The 12,993-nt window shown below is 41.6% G+C and overlaps 1 protein-coding gene across 7 annotated transcripts in view; it reads right to left on the bottom strand.

Moving 5' to 3' along the window:
• The window catches only part of ehbp1 (EH domain binding protein 1), a 185,671-nt gene that overhangs the window by 124,737 nt on the left and 47,941 nt on the right, over positions 1–12,993 (bottom strand). For all 7 annotated transcript variants that reach the window (XM_088086125.1, XM_088086127.1, XM_088086128.1 and 4 more), the window contains exons 6-7: positions 4,355–4,536; positions 1,463–1,602 (exon numbers count right to left, since the gene is read on the bottom strand). In XM_088086125.1, coding sequence (XP_087942251.1) covers positions 1,463–1,602; positions 4,355–4,536 — 322 coding nt within the window. The remainder of the gene's footprint in view (positions 1–1,462; positions 1,603–4,354; positions 4,537–12,993) is intronic.

The following is a 12,993-nucleotide window of genomic DNA, read 5'->3' as shown; positions in this document are numbered from 1 at the left end:
GACGAAATGTTATGCGAGCAACCCACAGCAGAAGATTTCAAAAGCAGCAAGTTAAAATTAGTGACTAAGAATAAGAAAAGTGGCCAAAAATGTCCAAAAAATTAGTAAAGCAATAAGGTTTGGGAGCTCCTTACCCTCTGAGTAGAGGACAAGATCAGCTGCCATATAACAGGGATGTTAAATAACAGGGTTTTTTTTGGCCATGTTATGCCATTGTTATTGTTTAGAAAGCTCGGTGGGCTTTACGCCCCTTTTGCATCTGCTTCCAGTGTTGTGCTTTTATCACTGTAAGCATTGTACGCTTGCTGTTAGCTGTATGGTCAACCCCTTTAGCAGAGCATTACGTTAGCTACCTAACTATCCTAATCGTTAATTTCAAGATAGCGTTCATAGAAACAAAGCCCACGTGCAACGCTTCATCAAAAAAGTGCTCTATGCTGGGATAAAGCGCGAGCATCCTTCCAGTGCTTTTCTGCGAGAGAGATATGCTACATGGACACGCACCCTTACACAGAAACACACACAGAAACACACACACACTCAAATTCAGAAATACCCACAAAATATATATTCATAGAGATGTTCAATACATCTTTTTTAGTTGTAACATATTCTCTTCTCATGATTTACATACTTTAAGTAAAAGATAAAAAGAGAACATATGTTTTGCAGGGTATGCGTTGGTTAGCCTAGTGTTAGTACTGCTGGCTCGTTTGGTACGTAGCAGAGAGTGGGGAGGTTTGGCAGCGTGGCCAGGCCTTTGATTCAGAGAAGCACGCTTGTGAAGCACCGCTGTAGGCGCTCAATGCATATACATATAAATGAGACAAAGAGCAGGGAAGGGAAAAGAAAGGAGAGAAAGCATGAAGCTTAACATGAAGAAAAGTTGGATTAAGCAAAGCAGAAAGCACCAGGGCCCATACATAAGACCACAGAATGAATCCTCAGCATGTATGGAGCCACCGTCAGTCGACGTCAAGTCAACAAACACAGGAGGAAAGTAAGGAACAAGGAGTAATGAAGAGAGGGGGAACGCAAAGCAAAAAGCTATAGAAGATAACCTGAAACTGACAAAACACTGTAAATGAACCCCATGAATTTATAATATAATGTATGTAATCATGCACAGAAAAAGAAACTTTGAAAAACAACAGAAATTTAAAAGAAGAAGCAAAGTTGATGCCCACTGAAGCCTCCTGGTTATTCTGGTCTGGGTGATTATTCAGCAAGGTTGGAGATTTTATTTGCCAAGTAGTCAGTTTGGAAAGATGGAAGAGCATTTTACTGGTCAAGCTCATTTGCCAGCAGACCGACTTACCATTAACAAAACTTTGACTGACAGCACAGGAAAAAGTGATCACTTAAAAGCATGATTCCAGAAAAGCAGTGATTTCTTCTGCTGCATACAAAACCATACATCTCTCACCTGTCAAAGAAACAAAAAGTGCCCTGTGTCACTCACCTGTGATCTTTGCAGCCTTCTCCTCCTGGTTAACCCTGTTCTCCTCGTCCTCCTCGTTCTCCTCCTCAAAGTCGTCCAGGTTGCCGATGTCAGCCTGCTTCATGCTCATCAGGCTGGCCAGGCTTTGCATGTCCTCATCACTACCATAAATACAACAAACACAGACAGAAACTCATGTTCAGAGGTACAAACAGCACCCAAAACAGATGCATTTAATACATGTGTAATAGTTTAAAAAAATAAGACAACCTTTATATTCTTATGGTAATAACACACCCTAAATAGATGAACAAACAGAGGAAACATAATGCACAAAAGGAAGAATGAATAATGAAAATGCATCAGTGTTGTATTTTTAATGTGCCAGCTTAAAGGAAGAGGAACACCCACAGCTCTCACCCACATAACTGTTTGTGACTTGTGGTGTGGATAAGGTCAATCCATTCAGAGCTGATCAGATTGTTGGATCTGATCAGCTAAGTAACTGCAAACTTTTAGACCCAGCAAAACGGTTAAGTTTTACTCTCAATGCGCCTGGATCTCTACAGCTCCATCTGTGCCCAGAGTACACTCTACACCGTGGTGCAATAAATAATCATGGTGGGCCGCAACAAATATATGTATGTTTAGGAAACCCTGAAAATCAAATTTAAGGATTATCATAGCCTTCCATCCTTCTCTTTCTGTCTCCACCTTCAAGTGTTGTCAAGATACTGAATTTCTAACTTCAATATAACACCTCGAAAAATATCAGTATTCAACATTATTTTAGATACCATAAGGAAATACTGACATTGAGGGCATACAAGTTAAATTCTTCATTACAAGATGAATAAAACAAGACTTTAAGATGATCACAATGACTTCTTTCTTGGTTAAAAGCAGAGAAAGCAGAGTGAATATACTAATCATGAACAATAAGAGAAAGTAAGAAGTGCAGTTGTTGCCGGTGTATCACCACTGCAGAAGTGATGAGTATTGAAGTGTTGAGTATTTCAGAATTTATATGCATCAATAAATCTTTTTGACAACACAACTGTTTACCATTCAGACCTCCATCTCTACACTTTACCATCAAAATCACCTGATACGTCCACGTCACTTGTCACATTTTAAGCCTTTGTCTCTCATCTCCCCTCAGCCTATCCTCTCTACTCTTTCTCATCCACTGGTTGTCTCTCTATTTTCCACCACCACTACTTTATTCACAGACGCATCAACTTCTACAGTATCCCTTGTATTTTATGTAGTCTCTCCCCCTCTGTCCCTCAAAACCACCGCTCCATCATAATCAATGTATTCTCCTCTCTGTTCTTTGTGTTTGGTGTTTCCCAGGCCCAGAGGCTCATTTGAACTGGTGTGATTGAGTTTGTTTGTGTGTGGTCGACATCATTCCCCGAAGGGTTAACAAGGGTTACGCGCCATCGACCCGCCATCCGCGCCACAACAAAGGCCTTGTTGCTCTGCTCCCGCTCAGTATGTGTGTGTGTATCTGCGGCTGTCTTTAAATGAAAGTTGCTGCTATCAAATTAGAATGAATAACAAACGGCGAACACAGTGATTGAGAGTGTGTGTCCTTAAATGAAAGTTGGTGGTATCAAAGACGGATATGTGAGAATGAATGAGAAGCTGCAAACACTGTGTGAGTGAGTGAGTCTGTAAATTAAACTTTGTGCAATCAAAGAATGTAGGACTGTGTGAGAAATGTGTACATTTTTATGTACATACATTATGTGTGTGTATATACTTATACATCTTTATTATAAGGGTACACATTCAGTCGAACCCCATAAATACCCAGACAGATTAATGTGATTCCCTTCAGACTGAGGACATCACATCTGGTCTATCTCTAAAAGACTCGCAATTAAAACTTCAATAACTGCCAGATCAAAAAAGGCCATCCAGACAAGTCTACACCTCAGAAAAGACAACAAAAATAAAGACAAGTTACATGAGGGCCGCCATAGTCTAATTTGTCCCACCATTGTCTCAGTGGAGCTGGACTGTTAATTAAGAGCTGTATGAAAACACTGTTGAGTTATTTATAGAGCAGTAGCGACAGAGACGCGCAGCAGAACGTCAGACGCATTAAAAGTGAAACTTAACCGTTCATTCTGCTGGGCCTAAAACTGTCTTTCACTTTCAAACATCTGCAAATACCTCCTCTCATCTAACGATGTGATCAGCTGTGAAAGTATTAACAGATCAATCATCCACCTCAGGAGTGACATTCAGCTGCGAAGGAGATAAAAAGAACTCTGCCTGCTGTGCTGCATTCACGGACCCGCAAAAAAGGCCGGATATTAGAGTGACACCACAGATAGAGTGACAGCCCGCTCCATGTCAGACAGCCCGCTCCAGCACGGAAATGTGTGACTGCCTGCTCCAGGGGCGCGGACATGTTTGACCGCCCGCTCCAGCACAGACCTGTGCGACAGCCCGCTCCAGCGCGCAGAAATGTCGGACAGCCTGCTCCAGCGTGCAGACATGTCCCACAGCCCGCTCCAGCGCGGATATGTGCGACAGCCCTCTCCAGCAGACAGATGCAAGTTAAACGTGACTTTGATCTTTGACCACCAAAATCTAAAGGATTGAATGAGTCTAATCGAATGTTTGTGCCAAATTTGAAAAAAATCCCTCAAGGTTTTGTTGAGATATTGCTTTCACATGAATGAGACAGACAAGGTCACATGGACCTTGACCTTTGACCACCAAAATCTAATTCATCCTTGAGTCTAAGCAGATGTTTATGTGAAATTTGAAGAAATTCTCGCGACGTTCTTGAGATATCGCGTTCACAAGAATGTGCCAGATGAACGTACATACAGACAACCCGAAATCATAATGCCTCTGGCATAAAAATAAGAAATGGTCTGACTCAGGACTTACGTGGCCTTTCCCTCGCGGAGGAAGATGCAGGAGAGGGAGAACTGCAGCGTGGCCGACACCACCTTCTTCGACAGGGGCTTGAACTTGAGTTTGACGTCTGTCTGTGTGGGCATCGGACTGGCGTACTGTTTCATGTTTATACTGCTGGTGGCCAAGGCCTTTCTCCGCCCTGATGGAGACTCCTGCAGAGGGAAAGAAAGATAAAGCACATGAATGTAGACCTATATTACTCAGCTAACAGTGCATAGCATTGACACTGCAGGGATCAAACGGAAAACCAAGGAACAGGCAGCAATTTTAATTTGATGTGAAGATTTTATCTGAAACCCAGTTGATTTTGTTGATTTTTTTTCGTTCACTTTGTTCAATAAAGTGCAGGCTGTGCGATTAATTTCAGCAATGTACTTTTATCATTATCAATGACTGGTGATTACAAGAATCAGATAAATAATCGTCTTTTTGGTTACTGTAGGTTGGTAAATCCAGGACAAGCTAAAACCTGTGCCCTCCTGCAACCTCATTGTGAATTCAGTTGTGAAATCCTCCCTGATATTTCCTATCAAAGGTCCGTGCTGAAGCCATTTTTGCTGCACTCCTTTTCAGAGATGTGCTCTGGGCCAGGGGCTAGCAGTCAAATTGGAATTTGGGAATATGCCACAGACCAGGTGATAAGAGTTATAGAATCAGTGACAGTGTGTGTGTGTGTGTGTGTGTGTGTGTGTGTGTGTGTGTGTGTGCGCGCGCGCGAGCGCGCATGTGTGCGCACACACACCAGAGGACAGTGTGTGAAAAATAAGAACTGCCGGAAAGCCTTGTCACTGACTGCTAGATATGAAAACTAAACAGTTGGGGATGTTCCAGCCTTTTGTCTGCCCCCTCCCCACCGTCACCACCACCACGCTGTCGGTGAATAGCAGACTGGTTCCCCTCCTTGCTGTGATGATACCACTCTCATACCATGTCCCTCTTTTCTGTTGTGCCTCCTGTTTTTACAGATTCTGTTTTTGTGATGGTGAAACTGCCACATTTCCCTGGTGAACTGATACGTGTTCATTTGCATGACGAGAGACTGAATCCAACGTAAGGATCAGACACTGGGCGCACATGTCCCTTCACAGGCCATGTGGAATGAGAGCAGCAGGCAGCGGTAACACACACATGCTCTCTCTTTAAAACTGCCTGCTCTCCCTTTTTAGTCACTTTTTCACAGCATGGATGTCTAAAAACAGCATATGTAACTGCACACACACTTACACACAGAGATACACACACACACTTGTGTTATTATACCACGGAAAAATACCGTCTTGTCTGAGCTGTGAATAGAGCCCCGAGGATTCATCCTCTCGTGCGCACAATGCCGAACAAAGCAGAGCAGCTAGCTCTCTTTCACACAACACCAGTTTGAGAGCACATATACATATACACATACACTCCGGCGTGTACGGTAGATAAAGCGATACAAGCTCTTTACATTGCCTGTTTCCTGATGTCTTCACACACAAAAATACACACACATACACACACACACACACACACACACACACACACACACACACACACACACCTCAGAGGTTCTGGCTCTGTGGGGAAAACTCAATCTCAGCCTTATCGCTGAGGACCGCAGGGTATTCGTTCACACACACACACACACACACACACACACACACACAGAGTTGGTATCAGCACAGAGTGGTAACGCCATTGGTAATATAGTGAGAAACTATGTAAGCTCCCAATAGGGTCTATAAATCTGTGGGCCAACCAAAACTTACTAACACTGCATGTAAATGTTAACTGTGATTGTATTGGCAAGAAACTGGTGATATGACATCGATCACATGAGATGGGTTATTTAATAAATATATTGTGATCAATTGCAATACTGTAAACAAGGTGATATCTTGAGATTTTTTTAAATGTAATTTTAGGGAAACTGTCATAGTATCAAGACTGTGCCATCATATGCATGAAAAGATGTTAACTGTTTTTATGCAATCAGAACAGTGGGATCTTAATTTGTAATAATCAAAGTCCCTCTAACACCCAACACTGTAACACTACTTTGTGTGCAACTGTCAAGACTGTAATTTTATTTGTCACATTTGTCCATCCTGAGAGAGGGATCCAGCCTCAGCTGCTCTTCCTGATGTTAATACATTATTTTCCCAATTTAAGGATATTTTTTGGAGGAGTTTTTCCTTATCCACTGTGAGGGTCTAAGGACAGAGGCTGTTGTATGCTGTAATGCCCTCTGAGGCAAATTTTTGATGAATTGCTGCCCTGTGTGCTACATTATGAACAAACTATGAACAAACTGAACTTACGGTGCACACCTTGCATATAGCCAATTCAATTACTTAAAGCTACAGTTGGTAACTTTTATAACATATTCACTGAAACTGTCACTATACCTACATAGCAATACATGAGACAGATCATCTGTGAAAAAACATTACGTTCCCCCTCCTCTGCATAGTGCTTCTAATGGTATTTGCTAAAATCCACCACGACTGACGAAAAACTACCAAGTCAATCACTGTTTCTTAACTGAATTCAAACTGTCAAACTAGGCAGTGCTGATGAAATGAATTAAGATTCTGTTACTTTATTGATAATTTCTCATCTCAAATGTTTTCAGAAACATATTTTAGAGTTATGTAGAATGAGAAAGTGTGTGACTCCAGCCGGTGGACTGTGGTTTTGATTGGCTCAACTGTTTTCAACGTGGCAGCCAGGTTACAAACTCCTTGCTTGGATTGTTTGCTTACGTGTGGAGATTAAAGGAAAAGTCATTAGGAGCACTTCAAGGAGGAGGAGGAACATGATTTTTTTCACAGATTATCTATCTCATGTACACTGCAGAGGCAAGTTTCAGAAAATCAGCAGCAATCATTGAGACCACGGCATTGGTCACTGATTTGATTATTGTATAATCATAAAGTTTTGCCAAATAAAAACCACAATCTGATGAAAACTAAACCGCTCTGGTAAAACTTGCCAGTTGGGTTCTCTCCCACCAATGTGCTCACTTTTGCTGTGTTTTTAATTTTTCCTCTCATAGCTGAGATTTGTTGAGTTGCACACATAAAGCAACTTTAAAAACAACCAATGGATATTCAATAACTGATTTATAACAGCTCATTCAAAGTATCTATTTATTTAGTGAGCTGTGGAGCTGAAGCAGTTGGCATGTGGGAGCAATAGGGTCGAAAACAGCCTCGTCAGTGAAAGGTTAACAAAGTAATAGCTTCTTTCTAAGTGCATCTGTACAAGACATAAAACCTAAAATTGCCCCGGCAAAGATGAGGAGAATCTGTTTCTCTAACCTCTGTCCCTTTCCATCCTTCCATCTCCCACCGTACATCTCATCTAACCCTCCCATCTCTCCATCTCTCTCACCTCGCTTCTTGCTCAGACCAATAATTAAATGAAAAAACTACAGAAGAAACCAACCGAATGACTAGCGAGACCACTTGACATTTCATGCTGACATTTGAGCCTTGTCGCTTTAGCTGGGGAACATAATGACGTATCATCGCCCCGCCACCACCAAACCCAGCTTGTCCAAAGAGCAGCCCATCAGGAGAAGAGTAAGATGGGGGGAAAGAACTCTCCACCTCCTATCTCTCTGCAGATTACACCCCGGCTATTATACTAAGCTAATAGCGCATGTAGATACGTTATGAATGAATTTGCTAAATGCACCAAACACTTAAGAAGAGGGGATTTAGCAAAAAGGAGGATGGGGAGGAGAAGGAGGGAGAGGGATCTTGAAAATAGGAAATACTTAAGGATATGCAAATACCCCGGCGCAAGAATGGAATAACCGTTTCAACAGATTTGAGTAGGGACAGCAAACAATGGAAATCTGCTCCATTTCCCCGGATGCTGCTTGTCAATCAATGTGTGTGTGCATGTGAGTGTGTGTGTTTGACAGAAAGTGTGGGGGTGGGGGGGCTGGGATTAGGGTGGCTGGGAGTTGTGACAATGTGTAAAATGAAAAGGAAGGACAATACAGAAGTTTAATTTATTACAGAGAGGATAGGACTATCAATATGCTCTCTCTTTCCCAGAGAGCGACTAAATACCTGAGTGTGTGTGTGTGTGTGTTCGTGTGTGGTGTGTGTGTGTGTGTGTGTGTGTGTAGAGGGGGCACAGCGGGAGAGAGATGGAGAAGAAGAAGGACTGGGAAAGAGAGAGAGGATAGAAAGAAAGAGGGAGGGGTGATGGCTGAATGCTGCCCCCTAGCTGCATCTCTGTCCAACTGCAGAGCATCATTCACAGACCAACAGTTAGCTCTACAGATGTCCCGATCAAGTTTTTTTGCCGATCCGAGCCATTTAATAATGAGTATCTGCCAATATTCATACCTGGTTAATACAGCTGCACAATGCACACATCAAGTACTTTAAAGTTGATAAAATCCACCCAGAGTATACGCTTGTCAGTTTGACAGCTCCGCAATGAAATAAAAGAAAAAAATGCCAAACAATACCTTAAGGATTATTTGTTTTTTTATTTTTGCAAAATAACAAACATAATTTTATACTGCTCTTATTACAATTCCACTAAGTGCAGCATTGTTTTCTATAAAAAAAAACAAGGTAAACAAACTAAAATGTCTTTAGAAAATGCTCAAAGTACTAGATAGTGCATCACTTGTTTTTCATCGAAAAAGTCAAAAAAAGTCAAATATGTCTTTAGAAAAAGCTCTCAGATTCACCAAGTGCAGCATTCGTTTTTCAAAAAAAAAGTAAACAAACTACGATGTGTCTACAGAAATTGCTCCAAAATCCACTTAGTGTAGCACTGTAATAAAAGTAAACACTATAAATGAGAAATAGAATCACGATTCAAAAACAAAGTAGTGCTGTGGCTGATCATTAACAATCCCAGTCACAACAAACAAAACTGGTCACAATTCCGCTTATCACAGCATTATAGTAAGACTAGTTCACTAAAAATAATCTGCAAAAATGTAAATTCCTCTTAATAGTGGTGTGGCAGCTTCAGTTGAACATGAAAAATATCACCTCCTACCTACTGGAGTAGCAGTATTACAATAAAACCTGAATATATGCCGAAAATGGTGCTCTCTGTGTGACACCTGTGTGACGGCGGTCGTAAACAAAGAATTGGGCGGGGTGCATGCTAAAAATTACAGATCCCAAACAATTAAAAAATGTGGTGATTGGGTGCAATACCAATCCCTCAGATCCTACCAGGACGTCTCTAGTTAGCTCTGACTCACAGCTTTGTCCTACCCTCACACCAACCAGGCCACATGTGACAAGACACATGAAAATGACAAAAACAGCAATCAAACCTGCCTACAGTCACTCTGCACGCAGTTTAATTTCATAAATGACGATGAATGACTCATTCAAGAAGTGTCACGTGCTTGTGTTAGTGTACCAGTCCTGCCCCTCTCCCCTGGTGCCAGCTGGCCCCGAATCGATCCACAGATGCTCCCCTGGTGGGGGGGCAGGGGTCAGGGCAGGAGGGGTGCCCGGGGGTCCTGCTGAATCCCTCTGCCCCAAAATGCCAATGGGACGGGCTGAAGGAAGGAGGGGAAGGGATCCTTTTGTCACTGAGAGATGGATTAATTAGGCTGAGTGCTAAAAGAACCTGGCTTCTTTGTATAGACCTGGTCTGACACACACACACACACACACACACACACACACACACACACACACACACACACACACACTTCGACAGTGTTATCACATGATGAACAAAAAGTGCCCAACACACACACACACACACACACACACACACACACACACACACACACACACACACACACACACACACACACACACACCAATCACCTAATGGCTTTTTAAAACAGATCACCAATCTATAGTTTTCTAATTTTAAGGGTTAATATTCCAAAATGATCTCTATATATAAACACTTTTACTAACAATTCACATGTCAACATCATCTATACCTAGACTGACCAAGATCCCAAATTTCTGGTGTGTAACTACAGATACCTGACAATTGCAAAAGTACAAAGATCCATTTTAATTTTGAGTTATTGTGACAACTTTCTTGCTCTTGTCACTGTGTGTGTGTGCCGATGTTTAGTATGTTGTCGAGAGAGATGAAGATAAAAACATGGCCTTGGTTTTATGATGAGAATGATAAAAGATGAGTCACCGGTTTCACGTCAAGCAGATGACAATCTGTCTTAAGCCTGCTGCCACAAAACAAAACAATCCTGAACTGGATGAAAGGGACAACCTGAGGTCAGTTACACTCAGACTACATTAGAGGCCTTTACATTGAAGGAGTGTTTGTTTTCGCAATAAGGTAAATTTTTCTAAACTTTTGCTCTACGAATAAAGTAGAGCCAAGTAGTAGAGCCAATACGTCCGAGTATTATGACATAACACAGTGTTTTCATAGTCCAAACCACGAAGGGAAGCATTATTCATCCTTCCAACTGAAGTCAGCGAATACCAGACCTTCTCCTCACATGCTCACCTTTCACAATAAAAGCCTTGACACATGAACTATGCAACTGCTTACCAGACAGATCTCAAATTCACTCTGAGCATTTTGCTAAAAGCAGAGTACCACCCATTTTCATGCACAAAATTTAAAAACTTAACTTTCAAAACTTTACATGACTAATTTTAAGGACCCTTAAATATTTTTTCCTTCTTGTCCCACTTGCACAGGCTTTCCTCAAACATATCAGATTCAAACTCTGTTCAAACATGACTTTAGCTAGCCAGCATACATGAAAAGAGAGACGGAACAGAAAACAGAGAAACATACTTGATGGAAGGAAAAACATCACAAATCGACACAAATTACGATACTTGCATGTTTTGTTCAGCAAGATAATCTTCATAAATGAACATCACTTTTAGAATTTTTGAAGCCTAAATGCAATCGCCAGAGGTAAAAAACTACTGCTAGGCTATAAACTAACAACACTACCGTTATGCCGCCACCAGCTGTGTTCGGTACAGTTTGGCGTGATGACGTTCTGTAGCCTCATTTAACCACCTGTTAGTCACCGCATTTTTTAAGTCACATAAAAGCTTCAATGTTCACAAGTAGGGTACTTACTGATGTATTTTATGTCCCAGAATACAACATGAAAGTCTTTTCAACTTGTGTTAACCACAGACCAAAAACCTATTCAAATAACCACATTGAAACGAGGAAACTGGAGGTGCTGAAATGTTAACTCATTTCTGGGTTTTAGGACTCATTACTGGGGTACTTTCTGGAGGATGGAAAAGAAATCATGGCACATTGTACTGTTTTTATTTCCTTGAATCTCTTATTTCTCTCTTGTTATAAAATGTGTTAATTGTAAAGTTGTGTCAAGCGAGTTTCGGCCTCAAGGTGGATAATGTGGACACAGTGACTTCAAATATTCCACTCCACACTAAAGTGTACACAGGCCTTTGTAATTTGTATTCACACGGATCAGAAAAAATAAAAGCCAAACTCAATTTACCCTATAGAATAACCCTGAGGTAGCACCGATTAGCCCTCCGCCCCGACACCCAAAATCAGCTGGCTCTGGTTGAATTCAGCAGTCAGCAGATTGGAGGTGGGGGGGCACAGTGCTATTCCTCTCGCCTCAAGGTCACAGTTATTGGAAATGGAGACATCCAATGTGCTCACATCTCTCTTTGAATCCGCACACAATGGAGTGATTCCTCTGTGTCAATTTGGCCTCCCCTGATAACTGATAAGGCAGGCCTTTTTACATACCACCTATGAATACCGCACTATATGCGATATAGACACACACACACACACACACACACACACTCAGATTAAGACCAATTTATTCATCTGCTACTATTATATGTGAGGATTTATTTTTTCTCCCCGAGCAGTGTGTATTTTTAAAGGCAACAATGAACATAAAAGGCATGCAATACTATCACTGCGGTTATGTGAATTACAATAACAATGGTTTTAATAATGGAATGAACTGTGCAAATGGCTTTCATGTGTATTGTCACATGAACACACACACATGCAGTCTCTCTTGCACACTGGCACACACATAGTTAAAAAAAAAAAAAAAGGATTTCTTTTCACTAGAACCACCTCGTGGATCAGATTGAACTTAAACCCCCCAAAATGGGAACATCTTTCACTGACCACCACCTCGTCCCCGGAGGGGTGTAAACAACAAAAAAAATGACAAGGTTGACAAACAATCGAGGGAAAGTGAGAGAAGGAAGTAAGAGAGGAGAGAAGATTAGTCACAACAAGAGCAGGATTAGGCTTGTTTAAAAGAAAGAACGGCAGATTACAGCACAGTGTGTGCCGTAGTTTTGGATGAATATGGTTTAAAATGACACTGAGCTGCACACATGGAGTCCTTTTTGTATAAAGAAACTGGATATGGGACAGACCGCCATGCGCCTACTGCCAGGCACAGAACAATCAGTGCAGGCCTACATTCACAACACAAGAGACGGCGATGTCAGGATAAACACGCAGTCACAAACAATCACTGTGTGCTAACAACTGGAAACAAAAACTCACAACTGGGACGACTCTGAATAAAGACGCATAATACCAACAACTAGTATAGTAGTTTAAGAGTAGCCAAGCTGTAGCTGAAACAGACCTCGGACCTCATTGTG

Source organism: Plectropomus leopardus, chromosome 13 (genome assembly GCF_026936395.1).
Source record: "Plectropomus leopardus strain MGB_pleo_1.0 chromosome 13, ASM2693639v1, whole genome shotgun sequence".
NCBI classification, from domain to species: Eukaryota; Metazoa; Chordata; class Actinopteri; order Perciformes; family Serranidae; genus Plectropomus; species Plectropomus leopardus.
The sequence above is the reverse complement of the archived record's forward strand: the minus strand, read 5'-3'. Positions and strand labels throughout refer to the sequence as shown.